Below are 23,246 nucleotides of genomic sequence, written 5' to 3'. Positions count from 1 at the left end.
CAGCCTCCGGTAAAGGTAAGGGGCGTGACGTTTCCGACAAACGTGCACTGCGGTTAGCGAATCACAACACTCTGGGCCAGCCAACCAATCAGAGCCCATCGCGTATTTTTGAGGGACTGGCTTCATACAACCCGGAAAGCATCAGACCGTTTTACAAGGAGGGACAGAGCAGTGTAGAATAAAGGTCAAATATATGAAAAATAATGTGTTTTTTTTTAAACGAAGCATGAACACATGTTACAGTGCACCCCACAACCACAATCAAGCCTTCAAAAGAATGTTTTACCACCCCTTTAATATTGTCTTTTTTAGAGCTGCTTTATAACTTTATATTTTGTAAAGCGTTATATGAATAAAAGTGCCTGACTTGACTTGACTCGTACAAATTTGGAGTGACAGAATGAGTGAATGACAGAATCTACATTTCGGGGTGAGCTATAATTTTAATAAAACGGGAGATGATGTGGATAAACCCTGCAGTCTCAAGTACTACAGACTTCCTTCAGTCCTTTCCCCGCAGCTCCTTTTTATCAGCTCATTTCGTCGAAATGTTCTTCAAACAAATAAACGCCCCCATTGAAGTGAGGCAGACTTGCTGCAGTGCGTGTCTGATGAATGTAGGCTGTGAGTGTGGACCCAGCGTGCCGCTGTGCCGTGGGAGATGACAGTGACGGCACTTTTTTCAAATATAAATAGCTCCTTAAATACACAGAGCTCTTAAGGTAGATTCTTTAAATGCCAGTGCCATTTAAGAAGGAGAAAGGAGTGTCTGTGTCATGATGTCATGTCCCCTTATGCTTGTTTGCAACTGAGTTATTCTCTGTGTCCCAGATATAGTAGTAGTTAAAACTGCAACGGGGAGTGTGCTGAAATTAGAGCTGTCAATTGAGTCACAGCTTTAAATACATTAATTACACTACCATTCAGTTTGTACTTTTTTTTTTTTAAAGAAGCCTCTTATGCTCATCAAGACATTTATTTGATAAAAAATACAATAAAAATAGTAATATTGTGAAATATTATTACAATTTGAAACAACCATTTTCTATTTGAATACATTTTAAAATGTAATTTATTCCAATGATGGAAAGCTGAATTTTCAGCATCACTTTACTATCTGTTTTTGTTCAATTTTCTAAATGTACAAAAAATGTATTTCTATTTGTATCAGGGTCATGACTAATTTTGCATAATGAAAAGTAAAAATTGAACATGAATTTTAGAAATGTCCAAAAATTGGTATATCCATGCATGGAAATCAGGTGTAAAGTAAAAAAAAACAAGTTGTAATAAAAATTTAAAAAAAGAGAAAAAAATATGGATGACCGAATAGTGATAAATAAATAAATAAATAAATAAATAAATAAATAAATAAATAAATAAATAAATAAATAAATAAATAAATAAATAAATAAATAAATAAATAAATAAATAAATAAATAAATACAGGGCTTGACATTAAGCCGGTTCACGTACTTGTCCTTTGGACAAGTAAATCTGTCACTAAATGTGCTTGTCTGGAATTTTTTTGTGTGTGTTGTAAATATAATGTATTCTGAAGCAATATTCTCACCACTGTTTAATCAGCTTTAACATATTTAAATCTGCATATTTGTGATATTTTTACCTTTGATAAAGGGCATTTTTTCCCCATAATCTTATTAAATATAGGCTATTCTTCAGCTTTCATTTAATTTGTTTAATTTGATCTAGAAATTAAATTAGAATAAGACACTATAGGGCTGTTACTAATCAAATTAAATAATTTACACACAAAAAAGTGCTTTAAATAATGTTATGAGATGCAAATAAGAAATGTTGGAAAGATGAAACTAAACCACCAGTAGGTGGCAGCAGGTGACCGTCTTAATGAGTGAGTCATTGAGTCATTCATTCAAGAATGAGGCAGTCGTTTACAAATAGGTCACTGAATCTTTGATTCAACCGATTCATTCAAAACACTGAATCATTCAGTAACACACTGTTGCTGTGAGATGCGTTTTGGTTCTGCTGTGATCTTTGTTTGGAACAATTTTTGCTGCTGAAATCGAACAAAAACAGTCAATATTGCATCTAAAATGTAAGTGACCTAACGTTAATTAATTGTTTATTGTCATATGAAATGCGTGTCATTTTCAGTCGTGATGATTCAGGAAAACAGCACTCTTGGTTCTGTGATGTTGTTTAACTGTAAGCCATTATATGTTATAAATTTAAAAACGCCACAATTTGTAATTTTAACCGTGCATGTTATCTGAGTTTCTTTGTATGAGCTGTGCTCAGTTGATGTGATTTCTCCTCGAGAGGCTCAACCTTGTTACCGTCAGTTCATTATACATTATTATCCACTATCGATCGCCACTTACACTAATGAATGCAGAATCATTCTTGCATTTTGGTGATTCCCTAGTTATTTTTTGACGTTTTAATCAGGATACTTGTCCGGTCCGGCAAGTAAAATTCTCTTTCACTTGCCCCTTCAAAAAATCCACTTGACAAGCGTTAATGTCAAGCCCTGAAATACATACATTTTTTAATAAGAAATGGATGAATTGAGAGGATAGTGAAGGAAAAGCTGCTAACACTTCACATAAAAACTCCAGCATGAACCGAAAGAACATCAATATGAAAAATCTTTTGTAACATAATAAATGTCTTTAATGTCATTTTTGATTAATTTACTGCATCCTTGTAGCCTAGAAATCTAGACGCACCCTAGCGGCAGTAATTTGCAGCCAGGGGCGTCTAGCAACTCTCCGTTAGCTTGCGAGCTGGAAAAACCAAACTCTGGTCAGGCCAATCACATTGTGTGTAGAGTCGGTGGGCGGGCTTAACATAATGACGGCAGAGTTGCGGCGGTTCCGAGTAGGGCTGTACGATTAATCGAAAAATAACCGAAACCAACATTCAGAACCTCTAACCAACGTATTTTTCCCATGTCGGTTATTTCGGTTTTCACGTGACTCCGCCCCGTCAGTCACATCAAGTGCAGTTTGCAGGCACACAGAGAGATGCAGGAGCAGTTATCTGTGTTTATAGATGTCCAGAATCACTATAGTAGCTGCATGTTTTACACAGTTTATACAGGTCAGTTAATTGCTGTTCTTATAGCCTACGCGCTGCCATACACACACACACACACACACAGAGAGAGACGGCGCGCGCAAGCCCCGAAGCCAGATCGCTTTCACGTTCGTGCTCATAAAGTTTGTCAAGTATGTGTTTAAAGGCTTGCAAGTTTCAACATTTAACGCGATTGTGCACTATTCAAAAACAACAATACGAAAAACTTCTCCGTTCAGTGTTCAGCTTTTTTCTGTGACACAGAGCCGAGCCGTGTCGCGTCTCTGAAAACGCGCGCGCCCTGAAGGCAGATCTTTCACCTGCGTCCTCACAAAGCTTGTCATTTGTATGTGGTTTAAGCCCTGCCAGTTTGAACATTAAAGCGAGTTTAGACCATCAGGTGTGTATTATGTTGAACTAATGCCTGATATATTGTGACAAACGAACACTCAGACAGAAGCTCGCACATCACGTGAAGATCGCGCGCAAAGAGCAGCGCAGAAACACTGTGTCAACACTGTCCTGTGACTAAAGTAAAGTCACTAAAGTAGCTCAGAAACTAGGCTTATATTTTAATACCTTTGAAGTACAAACCACAGCTTCATAATGAATAGAGACGGTATGAGTAATTCACACACACACACACACACACACACACACACAGACACACACACACACACACACACACACACACACACACACACACACACACACACACACACACACACACACACACACACACACACACACACACACACACACACACACACACACACACACACACACACACACACACCATCACTCTCTCATTAATGCATTCAGATAAATGTAATGTAGGCCTATGTGCTAATGTATCTGTATCTGATGTACAACAAACAGAAATCTGCCCCATAGACAATAACTGCTGAAAGTGAACCGTTTCCTTCAAGTACTTTAAAATTACAAAGAAATGCACTTTTTCATTAGAAAAAAAAAATCCACCTTTAATAGTAGAAAATATTTACAGTACAAACCTTATCAGTGAACTTACTCAAAAACCTTATGAGGGCAAAAAAAAGCAAAAAAAAAAAGCAAAATAATCGTTCATTAATCGTAATCGAGGTCAAATGTTCAATTAATCGAGGTTTTTATTTTTGGTCAAATCGTTACAGCCCTAGTTCTGAGTGCTACTCGAAAACAAAGAAGCTGGCGAACAGCGGCCTTTCGAATCGGCTTTGGCCGCGACTCTGGAAGACTTGGAGTTAAGCTTTTCTTTGAAAAAAGAACAAAAAGCGGCACTGAAGTCATTCTTAATAAAGGAAGATGTGTTTGGAGTTTTGCCGACCGGATACGGCGAAAGTTTAATCAACTAGCTCCGCTTCACCTTCTTTGTTGCTCTGGTTGGTTGTAGCGCTATCCTATTGCGTGCAGAGGGAAGTTGAAAGACAACCGTTTATCCCGCCCCTCGGATTGAGCCCTGCCAATGGCTTGTCAGGCTGAATAAAAGTTAATTTTCTTTTTAAAAAAAATCTTACTGACCTCAAACTTCTGAACGGTAGCTTATTAATTAATCAGAATGAATTGCATACATTAGTATGCTGAGAAAAGCCTGCATATGAGAACAATTCAAAGTAATTTTTGAGGCAGAATTCAATGTATTGTTTCATATATTATTTCCATAGTATATAGGCCAGATATGCATTAACATATTTTTTGAATTAATTTGACTAAACTATGTGCTAAATTGACAGCTCTAGCTAAAATATCAGTGACTGTGTCTATTTCTTCACTCAGCGTGTGGTGCTTTCGGCCTTTTTCTGAATTAATCTATTCATGGATTCAGTAATTTTCCACAGCTTGTCTGAGAGAGAAAAGCGCGAGTCCCAAACTCACGGACGCAGATGGGCAGCTGTCCGGACCAGTTGTGGTCTTGTTGGCAGATGCGCACAGAGGAGCCGATGAGGCGGAAGCCGGAGACGCACTGGTACACCACTGTGTCTCTGTAGCCGAAGTTCTCCCCGATCACCTGACCATTGACGATCTGCTCGGGTAGACCACAGTGGCCGGCTGAGAGGACAGGAAAGAGAAGAGAGAGAGATTCAAGTGAGAGGTCTGAGGAGCAGCTACATTACACTGTAAAATATTAACACCCAATGCTTTTAGAGAGACCAACTGCTTCAAACTATTAAGTGTTTAGTGGAGTGTATGTAAATGAAAAAAAAGTGAGACCTTCAGTGGAGCAGGAGAAAGAGACATGACTGAGGTCAAATTAATTCAAGCACTTAGACACAATGTGTGGCACACACACACACACACACACACACACACACACACACACACACACACACACACACACACACACACACACACACACACACACACACACACACACACACACACACACACACACACACACACACACACACACACACACACACACACACACACACACACACACACACACACACACACTGTTCAAATATTTGGGGTCATTAAGATTTCTTTTTTTTAAGATAAATAAAATTAAATAAAATAAGATAAAATAAAATAAATAAATAATAAATGGATGAGACTGAATAGTAATAAATAAATATTTAATAAGAAATGGATGGGTTGACAAGATAGTGAAGGAAAAGTAAAGTAAAAAAATAAATAAATAAAAACCATCATAACATAAGATAAGATAAAAAATTTAATAAAAGGAGATAAATAAATAAAAATAAATGAATTAAATAAGATAAAATAACATACATGAATAAATAAAATAACAAATAAATAAAAATAAATAAATAAAATAACATAAATAAATAAAAATAAATAAATAAAATAACATAAATAAATAAATACAAATAAGATCAAATAAATAAATAAAATAAATGGATGAGCTGACAGAATAGTGAAGGAAAAGCTGCTAAAAGTTTAAAAAGTGTTTCAAAAGCATTCCCAATGGATGGATGAGGTTGGCGTAAAGTATCAGTGTTGATATCTAAGCAAAGATTTACTACTTAATTCCCACACTTTCTCTTCACTGTGTGTTATTTCATAGAGAAGAATTGAATTACAAAATGTGTAAACCAGTAGCAATAAAGAATGAGTCGGTGTACACAAACTTCTGAATGATAGTACTACTAGAAACCAGGATGACGACGATTTTGTCACACTTAACGAGGTTTAAAAAACAAGTTGGGCGAGTGCCAGGCAAACACGGCTGAAACAGCAGATGTGAACAGCAGCAGTGACTGCACAGCACATTACCCAAGCAGCGCGTCCCCGTTCCACTCCACAGACCAGAAGATAGACACTCTCTCACTGTAGATCCCACCAGCATATACCCATTGTCACATGTAAATATGGCAGTGGCCCCAAAGGAGGTCTGGCTTCCAATCTTCTTGCCACTGGGAGGTGTGGCCAGATCCCCACACGAGATGACTGCGGAGGGAAGGGAGACGGTAAGACAAACAAGGACAATCTGGACGGTTTAAACATTTGACTAACAGAGCCAAAGGATTGGAGTTGAATCACACACTTACTTTGGCAGTGAGGCCTCTCGTTCCTCCAGCTCCACGCACCATTGGCCGTGCACTGAATGTGGGCGGGGCCTAGGCGGTAATAGCCAGGATCGCAGGTGAAGATGATTTTGGTTCTGTACTCGTAATGCGAGCCGTTAACGATCCGCCATCTTCCGTGTTCCAGAGAGAAAGATCCGATGCTTGGACAAACCACAACTTTGCAGAAAACACACAGAAACAAGAATTCAGAAACAAATGGCCGCCCTAAGGTTATACGTTCCAAAACTTGCCATGCTATTTTCATAGCAGCATGACAACTAAACGGATTTGACTGATTTGGAACGGCAGCAACTCCATGTGTCACACAACATTAATCACAGTTTGGCTTTAGCATACCACTCTGTGATCCTCTAATGAGCATAAAATACACAGCACACACACACACAACTTTAAAGGATCTTCATTTTTTCGCCTGGCCCTCTTCGTTTAGGGGTCACACTTGAAGCCTTGAAATGTACATTTTCTTTTTTCCAGGAAAACCACTGTCAGATATTTTTGTTCAATAATATTTTTTGATGATTATTTAGAATTTTGATTTGCATTATCTATTTTTCCCCACTGAAAATAATACACAATGTTTTTTCTAATATATTTTAAACTATTTTTCAATTAAAGGTGCACTATGTAACTTTTCCGTCCACTAGAGGTCGCCTGTTACAAACAAAGTCGTAGTTTGATGACGCCATGTTTGAGCGCAGAATCTTGGGACATGTGGTCTTCACCTCACAGCCGGTGGAAAAGAATCGGGATAGGACTCGGGCAGAAATCATGTTGATGGATGTGATTATTAACGTTACTGTAGTCTGAAGCAGAAGCAGGAGCGAGTGTTGTGGAGCTGAGGAACCGCTGGAGTAATTGTTAATGAGACGAACTCAACACACGTCTCACGAGCAGCGGGACTTTTATTATGACAGGGTTAGGTCGCTTTTCCGGTCATGAGTATGTGGTAATGCAGCTCTGTTTATCATATTAGACAAATCTGAGTGTGTTGAAAATGATGTTATGACGTTACTCTGTGCCAACCGAGGGTAACGCAGATATGACGCAATCGACAGGCGATTCCCTCACACGTCCCGGTTCATTGGTTAAAATAGCAATTTATCACGATTTACAAATAGTTGGAAACATTTGGGATATTCTAAGTACTCAACTGAATAAAATATATCACACTGGCCTAGTGGTTTTTGTTACAACATTTTACATAGTGCACCTTTAAAGAAGTATTCAATTTGAAAATAGAGACAAAGGCATTTAAAATCCAATTTTTAAGGTAGATTAGTGTCATCTGGTGGGAGTAAAAAAAGAAAACCTTATGTAATGCCATGGCGTGACTACTAGATGCCTGTATTGTTCTATATAAAGTGGCTTATAAATTCTCTAGTGGTTTTAAGACATAAATATGTGTTTTTATTAAGTTGTGGATTTGGGAACTTTTTGTCAAGGTTTAGATTTTTTTTATGTTAATTTGAAGTGTCAGATTTTGCATTAATTTTACTACAGTCAAACCTTGAACACAAAGGAGGACATTTTGTTACACATAACATTAAATTCTATAAAATGAACAGGTATGCTTTATCACACACTCTCCCCAAAAAAAGAGTACAAAATTGTACCTTTTAAGGTATAAGTGGCCGTCACTGGGGCTGTACCCTTAAGGGCACATTTTTGTACCTCTAAGTCAGGGGTAGGCAAGTTCGGTCTTAGAGAGCTGATGTGCTGCAGAGTTTAGCTCCAACCCTACTAAGCCACCACAGTATAAAACTCATGGCTCCCAGCATGCATTGCAGCATTAAGTAGGTCGCCATTGTTGAGATTCATATGCTGATTCTTGATATCTGTGTGTCTAAACTTTTTTCTCCCTAGAATGTATTTAAAAATCAAAATTCAGAATGTCTGATCTGTGGCAAGAACGTATTATTGGTGAATATTATTTATTAATATATTTAGTCAGTGATGCGTTTAATCAAACATTTTTCTTCATGACAATTTTTGTTTATGGCTTCTTTTGATTTGAACAGATTATGTATTTTGTTAACACTGTAGCAAAAACCACAAACTCACATAAAAAGCAAAGAGTCAAACTGCCCAACTAAACGAAACACTGATCACCATAATGGTGACCAAATATTTTCAATAAAACCAACATCTAAACCTCAGTTAATTCTCAATAAGAGCTTCTAAAGATGTCTTCCAGGGTTGGAGCCAAACTCTGTGGGACAGCGACTCTCTAGGACTGAACTTGCCTGCCGATGGTTTAATTGTACCCTAAGGATCAATTGTGTACCTTTAAAGGTACAGTTATACGTTTTGTTCCCCAAGGAACCAAATTATACCTCCACTATACCTTTGTTTCTGAGTTTGCAGCTTAAAATAAATCTGGGTCTGGATCTGATTTCAACCTCTTAATCGAGTCTTTTGGCTCAATTTGACCATATTGTTACAGCCACACCAGTTTATTTGTGTGTGTATAATAATGTTGTGTGTGTGTCTCTGTGTGTGTGTTTGAGTGGGTTTAGTACTCTTGTGTAACCTCTTCCTTGCTGTTTGGTTTTTTACTGCATTGTGATTGAATTATTGATTTTATTTAACACATTTGCAAAAAAACTGTAGTTCATACATATATATATATATATGTGTGTGTGTGTGTGTGTGTGTGTGTGTGTGTCTATTTTGCACAGATACACGCACAGTGGCCGATTTGTAGTTTGTACGACCAAAAGATTCTCAGTGTTTTCATATTTTTTCATATTTCCCATTCATTTCCTATGTCATCATTTTTGATCACGAAGGAGCCAAGTGTGATGCTTTTTCCAAACCTTTAACATATCCGAATCATTTCCATGATTTTATCTGTGTTCACATAGCTAATGTGGCAAAAGTCACCAAGTGTCATCCCATTTCGATGAAGAAAAAAAAAAAAGTTACATTTCAAAACGTAATATTTTTCTGTCATTTTTGACCAAAGAGGCCCAGAGGGTTAATGCATTATTGCCTTCATCACAAAGGATAAATGAAATGCTGCTTCTTGTATATTTAGAACGATTTTTAGAATAATATCTTTATAATTATCGTTATAGTGATCATCCGTGGTGTAAACAGGCCTTTAGAATTTTACTAAATGAATGTGTCTCAAAAACAACAATGTTGTGATGATTTCTTAAAAGGCTGCCTAAGTAGGCAGCTCACTAGGTTTTGGAACAGAGGCATTGTTTTGGGATGCCATAATTGGCTCATAAATAAATGAAGATTAAAGCTGAAGCAAAGAGATTTCTTAAAGTCCCTTAATGGCAAGTCATCTTGGTTATGCCTCCCGGCAGCTATTTTTTATTTAGCCAACAGGGATACAAACTGAACTCCTGTTTACTTCCAAAACTCTTTGTCTTAATTGTTTTAAAAACACTTCAAATGAGCAATAAAATCGGACAGCAACGGTATAATAAAATGTGCTTTTCTTGCTCAATGCTAAAAGAAGAACTGATTCTTTAGGCTGGTCCAGTTAACGCACATCATACGCTATTAAAAGGCGATTATTTCTGTGTACAAGTCCATCTCCTTCCTCTTTAACTGTGATTCTCTGCTGTAAAATTCATGCTGAACGGCGTCTGCATCTCTTGGAATGGCTGTACCTGAGCAGCGAGGGACCTTGTTGTGGTTGCTCCAGGTGCCGTCAGGCTGGCACACAGCGCTGGTCAGCTCTTTGGAGGACAGCCGGTAGCCATCGTTGCAGAAGTAGGTCACACGTGTGCCCACAGAGTAGTCCATCGCAAGCACTCCTCCATTCACTGGAGCCTTGGGCACCCCACAGGAGACAGCTAATGGGTGGGAAAATTAGATAAACGTTAACTCATGTGTTTAAAATATAACTATGACAAGATAATTAAAAAAAACCTCTCGACATTGCTTATTATTCTTTTAGAATATTTCACCATTAGAGCACAGAAATTGGGTTATTTGTGTGGCTGGTAATTGGACAGGCTTTTCAGGTGCTTATGGACACATAACGGCTTTATTTAAGGTCAATACTAAGTTTATACACTCTAAAAAATGCTGGGTTAAAAACAAATGGACTGAAAATGGATTGAAATGGACTAACCCAGCAATTGGGTTGTTTTAACCCAGCGATTGGGTTGTTTTAAGCAAACATTTAACCCAACCGATGGGTTAAAACCACCCATTTGCTGGGTTAAAACGACCCAATTGCTGGGTTAATACGACCCAATTGCTGGGTTAAAACAACCCATTCACTAGGTTAAAACGACCCAATTGCTGGGTTAAAACAACCCAATTGCTGGGTTAAAACAACCCACTCACTAGGTTAAAACGACCCAATTGCTGGGTTAAAACAACCCATTCACTGGGTTAAAACGACCCAATTGCTGGGTTAAAACAACCCATACGCTGGGTTAAAACAACCCATTCACTGGGTTAAAACGACCCAATTGCTGGGTTAAAACGACCCATTCAATAGGTTAAAACGACCCAATTGCTGAGTTAAAACAACCCATTCACTGGGTTAAAACGACCCAATTGCTGGGTTAAAACAACCCATACGCTGGGTTAAAACAACCCATTCACTGGGTTAAAACGACCCAATTGCTGGGTTAAAACGACCCATTCACTAGGTTAAAACGACCCAATTGCTGGGTTAAAACAACCCATTCACTGGGTTAAAAAGATCCAATTGCTGGATCAAAACAACCCATACGCTGGGTTAAAACAACCCAATTGCTCGGTTAGTCCATTTTCAACCCAACTTGGGTTGTTTTTAACCCAGCATTTTTTAGAGTGTACTAGGAGTAAAAAAAAAAGTCATAATAATGCATAGATAAGCAAACATTTAACCCAACCGCTGGGTTAAAACAAACCATTCACTGGGTTAAAACGACCAAATTGCTGGGTTAAAACAACCCATTCACTGGGTTAAAACGACCCAATTGCTGGGTTAAAACAACCCATTCGCTGGGTTAAAACGACCCATTCACTGGGTTAAAACGACCCAATTGCTGGGTTAAAAGAACCCATTCACTGGGTTAAAACGACCCAATTGCTGGGTTAAAACAACCCAATTGCTCGGTTAGTCCATTTTCAACCCAATTTGGGTTGTTTTTAATCCAGCATTTTTTAGAGTGTACTAGGAGTAAAAAAAAAAGTCACAATAATGCATAGATACATGTAACAAAGTCACTCCTACTAGCAACTTAGGCAGGTTAAATGTTATATATAATACATACATTTTTCATTTGTAGTCTTTTAAAAAGGCACATGAAACAATAAACTAAGTGCAATGTTGTGTTGTCAGAAATATAGATTTTTTGATACATATTGATACAGAAATATCTGAAACGCCTCGAATACGCATTTTCTGCAGAATAGATACACAATACCAGCTGCGCTTTCTCCCTCTCATCTCTCAGACAGCGAGTGACACACACACCCTCCTCCCCTCACTCACTCGTTTCATTTGCTCCGGATGAATATTGTTGCTGGTACAGGGCTTGAATTTGACTGTGGGATTGCGTGTATTGTGCATAGTTTTACTCATTCCTGCAGATTTTGTTCTCACACCCAAAGTGCGGCACATAAAGCCGCCTCTCAGCACTAAATTGAGTTCTTTTTTGCTGCTTATTACTGTCACAGGGTGTTTTGGTATTGGTTCATGTTTCATGTTTTTAGTTTATCATGTTCACTGTTATGTTTCTGAGTGTGTCATGTTCACTGTCTTGTTTCCTGGTCTTGTCATGTGACTCCCATGCCCTCATGTGATCTTGTGTCTTGTTCAGTCATTGGTTCATTGTTTGATTACTGTTCACAGGTGTCACTTGTCTTGTCATTAGTCTCTGTGTATTTAAACCCTCATGTTTGCCGTGTCTTGGTCTGATATTGATCGTGTAACTACTGATGGTGAGTTTCTGTTGTCAAGTCAAGTCAAGTCAAGTCAAGTCAAGTCTTTGTTTTGCCAAGTCCTTGTTTTATGTTTAATCATTTGAAATAAACTGCACTTGGGTTCTTCAACTTGCCTTTTCAGTGGACTCTGTTACAGTTGCGCTTAAAGGGTTAGTTCACCCAAAAATGAAAATTCTGTCATTAATTACTTACCCTCATGTCGTTCGACACCCGTCAGACCTCCGTTCATCTTCAGAACACAAATGAAGATATTTTAGTTGAAATCTGATGGCTCTGAAAGGCCTCCATTGGCACAATGGCACGGTTCACTCTCAAGACCCTTAAAAGGTACTAAAGACGTCGTTACAATGTCCATCTCACTACAGTGGTTCTAAAATAACTTTATGAATCGGCGAGAATAGTTTTTGTACGCAAAAAAACCCTAAATAACGACTTATATAGTGATGACGATTTCAAAACACGGCATCATGAAGCTTCGAAGCGTTATGAATCAGTGAGTCGAATCAGCAGTTTGAATCGCCAGATTTCAGCAGTTTGGCGGTTTGACACGCGATCCGAATCATGATTCGACTCACTGATTCATAACGCTTCGAAGCTTCATGATGCCGTGTTTTGAAATCGTCATCACTATATAAGTCGTTATTTAGGTTTTTTTTGTGCACAAAAACTATTGTCGCAGATTCATAAAGTTATTGTAGAACCACTATAGTGAGATGGACTTTGTAACGACGTCTTTAGTACCTTTTAAGGGTCTTGAGAGTGAACCGTGCATTGTGCCAATGGAGGCCTTTCAGAGCCATCAGATTTCAACTAAAATATCTTCATTTGTGTTCCGAAGATGAACGGAGGTCTGACGGGTGTCGAACGACATGAGGGTAAGTAATTAATGACAGAATTTTCATTTTTGGGTGAACTAACCCTTTAAAGGGTTTGTTTACCAAAAAATGAGAATTAGCCCATGATTTACTAACCCTTAAGTCATCCTAGGTGTATATGACATTCTTCTTTCAGACAAACACAATCAGAGTTATATTAAAAAAGTCCTGGCTAATCCAAGCTTTATAATGGCAGTAATTGTTGCTCTGTTTTTGAAAGTCCATAAAAGTGCATCTGTCCGTCAAATAACTGCTCCACACGGCTCCGAGGGGGTTAATAGTTAAAAGTAGTTAAATAGTTCAAAGTTCCGGCCGATCGCCCTCCGTGGAAAAAGTGTTGAAAGTGCCTCTCGCAGTTCAAAACGCTTACGCTACGTCTGATGAGCGTTACCAGTAGCGTAAGCATTTTAAACTGCAGAGGCACTTTCAACACTTTTTCCATGGAGGGCGATCGGCCGGAACTTTTAACTTTATAAAGTTTTAAATATAGATATTGTTCTTACACAAACAAACCACTTCGCTTCAGAAGGCCTTTATTAACCCCTCGGAGCCGTGTGGAGCTAGACTGGGTAAACCCAGCCTGATCTGCCGGCGATTTGATTTCGCCCGGCAACTCCGTCTGGAAACCTGTACATTCATTTCTACTGCTTCTGTTACACTTTTGCGGGAACCAATCACAGACTGGCTTATCCACAAGGCGCGCTATTGGCGGGTTTAACACGATGATGGATAGAGAAGCCATGGGCCGTTGCCCGTTGATCACGCCTCTTGTGGTCTGATTGGTTGAAGGACTATCCAATGGCATACAGATTCATTTGAATTATGCTCGTTGATCACGCCTCTTGTGGTCTGATTGGTTGAAGGACTATCCAATGGCATACAGATTCATTTGAATTATGCTCGTTGATCACGCCTCTTGTGGTCTGATTGGTTGAAGGACTATCCAATTGTGTACAGAGACAATTTTTGCTCGTTGATCACGCCTCTTGTGCAGTAGAAAATACAGAGCAGACTCCCCAGACCAATGTTCAGTCTTAAATTGAGCTTGGTCTGGTGATAGCCAGACAAGTGTGGAGCAGTTATATGATGGATAGATTCACTTTTATGGACGAGGCAACAATTCACTGCCATTATAAAGCTTGGATTAGCCATCTGAAGATTTTATTCGTCCGAAAGAAGAATGATATATTCACCTAGGATGACTTGAGGGTTAGTAAATCATGGTCTAATTTTCATTTTTGGGTGAACTATCCCTTTAAAGGAACACTCCACTTTTTTTGAAAATGGGCTCATTTTCCAACTCCCCTAGAGTTAAACAGTTGAGTTTTACCGTTTTCGAATCCATTCAGCCGATCTCCAGGTCTGGCGGTAGCACTTTTAGCATAGCTTAGCATAGATCATTGTAATCTGATTAGACTGTTAGCATCTCGCTCAAAGAATGACCAAAGAGTTTTGATATTTTTCCTATTTAAAACTTGACTCTTCTGTTGTTACATTGTTTACTAAGACCGACGGCAAATGAAAAGTGTCGATTTCAGGCGCTGTGTAATATCATTGCGCCGCTGCACCCAGGGTACGGCAGCAAAGTTCCTTGTTTATTCCGCAGAAATGAGAGTATAGATCCTAGCCACATCGGCCTAGAAAATCGCAACTTTTAATTTTTCGTCGGTCTTAGTACACGATGTAACTACAGAAGAGTTTTAAATATGAAAAATATCGAAACTCTTTGGTCATTTTTTGAGCGGGATGCTAACGGTCTAATCAGATTCAATGATGTATGCTAAGCTATGCTAAAAGTCCTATCACCAGACCCAGAGATCAGCTGAATCGATTCGCAAAAGGTAAAACTCAACTGTTTAACTCTAGGGGAGTTGGAAAATTAGCCTATTTTCAAAAAAAGTGGAGTCTGATAAACGTTTAGTTTTTGTGGTGTAAAACCACATTCAAGTTCAGACTGAAAACTTTCTAAGAGAGATCAATATTGTGTTGAAAGTAATAACTTGCATGCAACGGCATATCTTTTTCATAAACAATGAAATAGCACTTAAAGTGTTGAACTATTCCACTATAACTATGCTTGTCATCAGTGTTGCAAACGTCCCGTCTCACTGCTCCCTTATGCAAGCGGCACTGGAACATATTATTTATCAACGCGCTGTACTTTTAGATGGCACTAAGTATGAATCATTGCTGTGCACAAGATTTATTGAGCAGCAAAACAACTGGTACATTTGCCAAACAAAGAGCAGTCACCAACGGCATCGGTGCACAGCCATTACAACATCCTCCCAATAATTAAAGAGCACATATCAAGCATTGCTCACCAAGAGGGGTCTTTGACAGTGACGCCAGATGAACAATTGTTGCTTTGCTTTGGCACAACACAAAAAGCTGAAAGTGCCCAGAATGCTTTTTGAAGTTTACAGAGTCATTTAAGTGTCACTTGACGTTAGTGGCACCGGAGCCTGTGGCCCTTAGAGGAAGTAGGGGCCCATTCTGTCACATTAATGCAGGAGGAAGGGCCCCGCATGAATGCGCCGCCTCAGAAACCATTTAGTCAGGCTCATCTACTCTACTGTGAAGCTGCGTCTGAGAGGATAGGTGGAGCAGGATGAACGACACAGATGGATAAAGAGAGCTCTGAAGATTAGTCATTAATGTGACAGATCATGAATAAACAGTATCAGTGAGAAGAGCGGCGGCAGTAATTACTGCGTCTCCATCGCTGGCCGTAAAAGCTTGTTAGAGAGGCGTCAGGAAAATTACTGATCATATCTGCAAGCGCTGAATTACTACCTGCTGACTTTAAAAAGGCCTCTTGGGGGTTTTAGTCAATACAATACTGGTGTTAAACGAATATCAATTGTTAAGCTCAATTGACAGCATTTGTGGCATAATGGTGATTAGCATAAACATTAATTTTGATTTATCCCTCATTTTATTAAAACAAAACAAGAAAAAAAAGTCACAGTGAGGCACTTAAAATGACAGCAAATCAGGTTAAAATTAGGGCTGTCAAAAGATTAATCGCGATTAAACTCATCCAAAATAAAAGTTTGTGTTTACATAATATATGTGTGTGTACTGTGTATAATTATTATTTATATATAAAAACACACACAAGAATGTATATATTTAAGAAAAATGTATTATATTTATATTTATATATAATATAAATGTATATACAGTATATACATGCAAATATTTCTTAAATATATACATGAATGTGTTTGTATTTATATATACATAATAATTATACAGAGTACACACAAATATATTATGTAAACACAAACTTTTATTTTGGATGTGATTAATCGTGATTAATCTTTTGACAGCCCTAGTTAAAATGTTAATATGTTTCGATATTCACAAACATATCAGTGTTAAAATAATTTTGTATAATTTGCAGTTACATTCAATTTTACAACTTTGTTGCCAAGCCTAAAACTCTAAAATTACTGTAAAAATTACAAAGAACAAACTCACATCTCAAATAATACACAAATTTGAACAACACCAACAATGTGTTTTATTTAGTGCTGTCAAATCAATTAATCCCGATTAATCACATCCAAGATAAAAGTTCATGTTTACATAATTTATGTGTGTGTGTACTGTGTATAATTATTATGTATATATAAACACTAATCACATTAATCATGTATATATTTAAGAACAAATTTTTATATTTATATTAGGGCTGTCAAAAGATTAATCGCGATTAATCGCATCCAAAATAAAAGTTTGTGTTTACATAATATATGTGTGTGTACTCTGTTAATTATTATTTATATATAAATACACACACAAGCATGTATATATTTAAGAAAAAAATATTATTTTTATATATAAAACATTTATATTTATATATATTATAGATTATATAAATGTATATACAGTATATCCATGCAAATATTTCTTAAATATATACATGAATGTGTGTGTATTTATATATAAATAATAATTAACAGAGTACACACACATATATTATGTAAACACAAACTTTTATTTTGGATGCGATTAATCGCGATTAATCTTTTGACAGCCCTCATTTATATTAGTGCTGGGAATCGATTAAAACATTTGTTTTTCTGTAATTAACCGCGATTAATCGCAAGTTTTTAATATTTGGGGAGTTTTAATACTTTGATGTTGTATTAATTTCAGTTACTCTCCAAATTAATGAAGCAACAATTTAAAGATAGCATATTTTAAATATGTGTTGTAATGGCATCTTTTTATGAATGAAGGCCAGTATCACTGATAATAATGTCTCTATGAAACATTAATGACAATACATTACAGTATAACTGAAACTGAAATTTCACCATTTATTAGGCTTTAAAAAAAAAAACTTTTAATTTAACTTAAAGGTCCCGTTCTTCGTGTTTTTTTGAAGCTTTGATTGTGTTTACAGTGTGCAATATAACATGTGTTCATGTTTCGCGTGTAAAAAAACACAGTATTTTTCACACAATGTACTTATCTGTGTACCGCTGTTTCCACTGTCCTAAAAACGGCTGGTGATTTCCTTGTGCTATGAAGTCCATCCTTCAGAAACACGTAACGAGTTCTGATTGTGCAAGCGGTTCCTGTGCTGTGATTCGACCACAGCTTAGCGCACGTGAAAGCGGTTCCTGTGTTGTAATTTGACAGCTGCTTAGCGCACGTTGGAAAGGTCACGCCTCTTAACGGAGAGATATATGCGTTCAATAATCTCTACAGCGTCCCTGGGAAAGCCAAACAAAGGTGATTTGACTCCTGGATGAAAATAACAGCGTCTCGATGACATGGCGACAAACACACTCAACGCAACAGTTCCTTTTCTCCACGCGACCGTCCGCGTCTCCACGTGGGACAGCAACAAGACCGCGCCCCCTTTTTCGTGTTTCTTTGTGGGCGGAGGTTAGTCTGTTCTACTGCTCTACTGACGTAATTAAAGAAGGAAGTACCAGGATGTAGTCCAAGCCAGCCGTTCGCTGTAGGCTTTGAAAGGGAACTTCTGTTAAATAAAATATCTCGCTTGGCATTGAACTTTGAGCTTTATCATTTTACAGGTATTATTTATGCTCTAACAGCAACATTACACACTAACTAAAGTTTGAACAATGGAATCGTGAAGAAGGGGACCTTTAAAACAATCTTTACATAAACCCATTATAATAAATGTTATATTTACACGTGGCCTTCCCTGTTAGACATATACAGAAATGGAATAGTTATCAAACACCTTTCTTAACGGCATAAATAATAAATGAAATATAGATTAATCATCTTTTCTCGGTTACCTTTGTTCTTTGATGAACATTAATGCCAGACATCATTAATTGGCTGCGGTGACTTTAAGATCGGCCGCTGCCGAACATGACTGTGACGCGCATCACATATTCTCGCATTAATTTCTCAAGCTCATTTAAGACGTTATTTAACTAATTTAAGACTCCTATAATGAGACTAAGAGACTCCTAATACTCTACAAAACTGGCATTTTGGCAACATTGTTTCAACGTTGTTATTAGCTATGTTTCCATCTAAAGTTGCGAATGTAATTTATGCGCAAAAAAAGGCAATATCGCATAAAACATTTGCGAATAAAGGACCGTTTCCATCCAGTGAGTCGAAGAGAAGAGCATAATCGTCACTTCCTGATAAACTACCGCTAAAAAAATCACTAAGAAACATAAAAGAAGCCACCATATATAATCATTTTCGTATATAATAAATTATTTGCTTTTCAGAGAAACTTGTGCGTCTCAATAAACGTGTTGTCATGCTTTCAGAGGCAGATGCTGCTGTTTGGGAACGCAGTCATGCAAGACAGGAGGGAAATATACAGAGCATCTTTGACAACAGACTTCTGAATGACCAAAACAGCATTTCAGATGTTTTGCAAACCAGATTTTTCTGCTGGTTACTACAGTTATGCTGTTACATCGCGAATATCACATGATTTTTTTTATGTGCATCAAGGAATTGATCTGATAATGCATTTCAATCGTAGTTTATGCGCATGTTTTCGTATCGGATAGAAAATGTATCCTACTCAAACGAGCGCATTCAACGTTTTTTATGCACATTTTTTTTTATTTATGCGCATCTTGCTGTTTCCATTCAGCATTTTTTGATGCGATATCCCAAAATGCGCATAAAAATAGGTGGATGGAAACATAGCTAGTGTTTGTTCAAGAGCGAAAGAGAACTCGATGTGTGCACGAGACTGCCGCAAATCTTTCTGTGCGTCGAGTGTGTGTGTGTGTGTGTGTGTGAGCTCCCTATCTTCCTAGGTGGTGAATCAGTATATCGTACCTGTAACACAACGTACATGAATGTGGCCGACTCCCTGAACTAGGCAAAAATGGAAATAAAAACGAACGCTGCGTTAATTGCATTAAATATTTTGAATGCATTAAACTGAAAAAATTAATCGCCTGCGTTAACGCGTTAATTTGCCCAGCATTCATTTATATTTTAAATATTTATATATAATATAAATTATATAAATACATATATACAGAATATATATGCAAATATTTCTTAAATATATGCATGAATGAGTGTATTTATATATACATAATAATTATACACATTACACATCTATTATGTAAACACAAACTTTTATTTTGGATGCGATTAATCGTGATTAATCAATTTTCCAACACTAATATTATTACATTATCATCTTCACATTTCTGCTTTTAAATCCTCCAAAAATTGGCCCCATTCACTTCATACATCATAACCGTAAAGAAAATGAATGATGATTCAAAAAATATTTCTTTGTGGTCATTAATATTATGCCGCAAATGCTGTCGATACGGCTTGATTTTGTCATATTTAACCTGGAAGCAGAATATTTTCCCATATCACAGCTTAATATGTTCAGTGTTCAGAAGACCGGTTTGAAAATGGTCAGTGTTTTTGCAAATCAGTTTGGTGAAATTAGGGATGCTAGTAATTAAATAACATCAATGCAGAGGCTGGTATAACAGCTAGAGTTCATAAGAGTTATCAGCTACTAAACCCAAACTAGTAAACGTCCCCATTTGCTGGGTCTTACCTTGGCAAGCAGGAACCGGGGCGTCCCAGGCATAGAAGCCGAAAGGCGTCTTTTTACAAACGGCGGTGCTCTTTCCAATAAGCCGGTATCCCCGGTCACAGGCCCAGCGGACCAGACTGTTTAGGTGTCCTCCGGTCTGGCTGCTTATGGATCCATGGAGGGGAGAGTCCGGGGTGCTGCAGTACAGAGCTGTTCAGACAGACAGACAGACAGACAGACAGACACCAGACCCCATCAGTTCCTTAATCAACACCCAGAACAGAGGCTCATTCACTTAGAAGCACTCTTAGAAAAAGCTCTTAGGGATCTCTCTCTTGAAGAGGACTTGATATGCCCTTTTACAAAGTCTTGATTTTGTTTTTTGGGCTCTTCTAGAATAAGATTTCATCAAAAAACGCATTATTTGTCACAAATTCTCCATTGTTGCGGCTCCTCTCTTCCCAGTCTGTCAGTAACGCTCTGTTTAGTTCCTGTCTCTATGAAGCCCCTCCTTCTGAAAAGCACAATGTGCTCTGATTGGTCGGCTGGATCAGTGTGTAGTGATTGATCAAGTGATTTGAGTGTGTTTGGGGAATGTCCCACCCGTACCATAACCATCAGTTTCAACACACTACCAACTAACTCAACCAGGCCCCGCCCCTTTATTTAGCGTATGACTTGGTAATTATTTAAATGAGGAATATTGTGAGGTGTTTGTTCCCGGAAGAAAACTCAAGACTACAATGGAGGCGTTTCAGGGAGTTCAGAAACACTGACACTGATATAGAGAAGAACTCCAGCTGGAGTGACCTTTTTGCTCAAACAGCAACATTACACACTAAAGAAAGGTGAAAATATAAAAAAGCACAATAGGTGCTCTTTAAGCAAGCATTGTATTTCCCGCTATAGTAACCTACAGAGCTGTAAAACTCGCTCAACATGCCTCAGTCTGGTGTTTTGGAGACATTTGGAGACATTTTGTAGGCTGCAGATGAATATTTTATCATTTGTGAAAAGGTCACATAATCTGTTTTTCCCTACTGAAATTTAGAAATGGAATTTACATTACCGGAGATAATTCTGGAAAGAAACTTATTATTATTATTTTGCACCTTCTGCTAAATTTGGCCTTAAAGGCATGATGATTGAGCACTTTTTATTTTTTAAAACACAGGTACAGTGGCAAAACAAATTATGTGAACACTTAAGCCATATTTAAAATAAAAAAACACATGAATTTGATTGCATAACTGCAAAAGTTATGACCTACTCTCAAAAATGACTTCAATTTTGTCAGGCACTTTTACATTTAACCCAAAAGTATCTGGGCCCTCATTTATCAACGGTGCGTACACACAGATTTGTAATGAGTGTGTAAGAAAAGTTTCTACCAACTTGTACATATTCGTTAGACTGGGTAAACCCAGCCTGATCTGCCAATTTGATTTCGCCCTGCAACTCAGTCTGTAAACCTGTACATTCATTTCTACTGCTTCTGTTACACTTTTGCAGGAACCAATCACAGACTTGGTTGAAGGACTATCCAATTGCATACAGAGTCATTTGAAATATGCTCGTTTATCCCGCCTCTTGTGGTCTGATTGGTTGTTACAAAACACTCAATTGATAATTTTTGAAGTTTTAAACATAATGCGTAATTGGTGTCAAACCGTATAAAAGACAGCTGTGACAAATGTTGGCTGCAATTATTTCCTTGGCACCAACCTACATCTAGTTCCCTTACTAATTCTTCAACAAGCCGAAATAAAATGGGGCTTTTATGCGATCGCCAGATTCCCAAACATTATTGGAGCCAGAGACTGCACCCACATCGCCATAAAAGCACCAACCAATGAATTGAATGAATTGAAATAGAAAAGGGTTTCATTCGGTTAACATGTAAATAATTTGTTATGCAAATGTGTTGTTGCTAAACGTAGTTGCGTGACTCATTCTGTGTTTGTGAAGTTTGTGAAGATTTATTTGTAAATCGTGAGAAATTGCTATTTTAACCAATGAACCGGGACGTGTGAGGGAGTCGCCTGTCAATGGCGTCACATCTGCGTTCCCCTCGGTTTCCGGTTTTATTTTGCAGAAAAGCTTTACTCTCACTGCAGTGTGAACAAGTGTCATAGCAGCCGCCGAGAGAACGTCAGAACATCATTATCAACACACTCAGACGTATCTAATATGATAAACAGAGCTGTGTTACCTCATACTCACTAACGGAAAAGCGGAAGTGGCGCAGGCGACTGTGGCATAATAAAAGTCCCGCCGGCGACTACGCCATAATAAAAGTCCCGCTGCTCGCGAGGCGTGTGTTGAGTTTGTCTCATTAACAATCGCTCCAGCGGCCTTGCTCAGCTCCACAACTTTTGGTGGATTCATGAAGTCAAAATGGGTTTGTTTAATTAAATAACTACTGTATCTGTATTTCATTTGAAAATTATTTTTGCTATATTTATTTTTAAAAAATGGTTTGATTTGTTTGTTATCTAATGTAATGAAATACACACCGTGTGGAATAAGTGTTTAAACAATAAGTTTTGGGGTCACTGTAAAAAGGCAAAAAATATGCCCCTATTTATCTATAGTATGCATTTGTACAGTAATTTAAACTATGCATCTAATATCTGAAACAAGAGGACATTCACTTAAAAAAGAGCAAACAACAAAACCATGCATAATTAATTTAAATTAAATCTCTAGGTAGTATGCGCCCACATATATGCATAAATATATGTGCATTTATAATGTATAAAAGTATTTAATCTATTATGTTGCAAGTCAAATTAAATGATTTTAAATATCATTATTTCC

General features: G+C 37.7%; 1 protein-coding gene across 1 annotated transcript in view; it reads right to left on the bottom strand.

Annotated features, from left to right (window-relative positions):
* csmd3b (CUB and Sushi multiple domains 3b) overlaps positions 1 to 23,246 on the bottom strand; it is a gene marked incomplete at its 5' end in the record, with an annotated part of 796,761 nt that overhangs the window by 126,432 nt on the left and 647,083 nt on the right. Inside the window, 5 exons of the mRNA XM_079829185.1 lie at positions 4,936 to 5,109; positions 6,298 to 6,471; positions 6,573 to 6,767; positions 10,238 to 10,423; positions 20,448 to 20,636. Of these exons, the coding sequence (XP_079685311.1) occupies positions 4,936 to 5,109; positions 6,298 to 6,471; positions 6,573 to 6,767; positions 10,238 to 10,423; positions 20,448 to 20,636 (918 nt within the window). The remainder of the gene's footprint in view (positions 1 to 4,935; positions 5,110 to 6,297; positions 6,472 to 6,572; positions 6,768 to 10,237; positions 10,424 to 20,447; positions 20,637 to 23,246) is intronic.

The sequence above is a fragment of the Gobio gobio genome (genome assembly GCF_949357685.1).
Source record: "Gobio gobio genome assembly, chromosome: 11".
Classification (NCBI taxonomy): Eukaryota; Metazoa; Chordata; class Actinopteri; order Cypriniformes; family Gobionidae; genus Gobio; species Gobio gobio.
The sequence above is the reverse complement of the archived record's forward strand: the minus strand, read 5'-3'. Positions and strand labels throughout refer to the sequence as shown.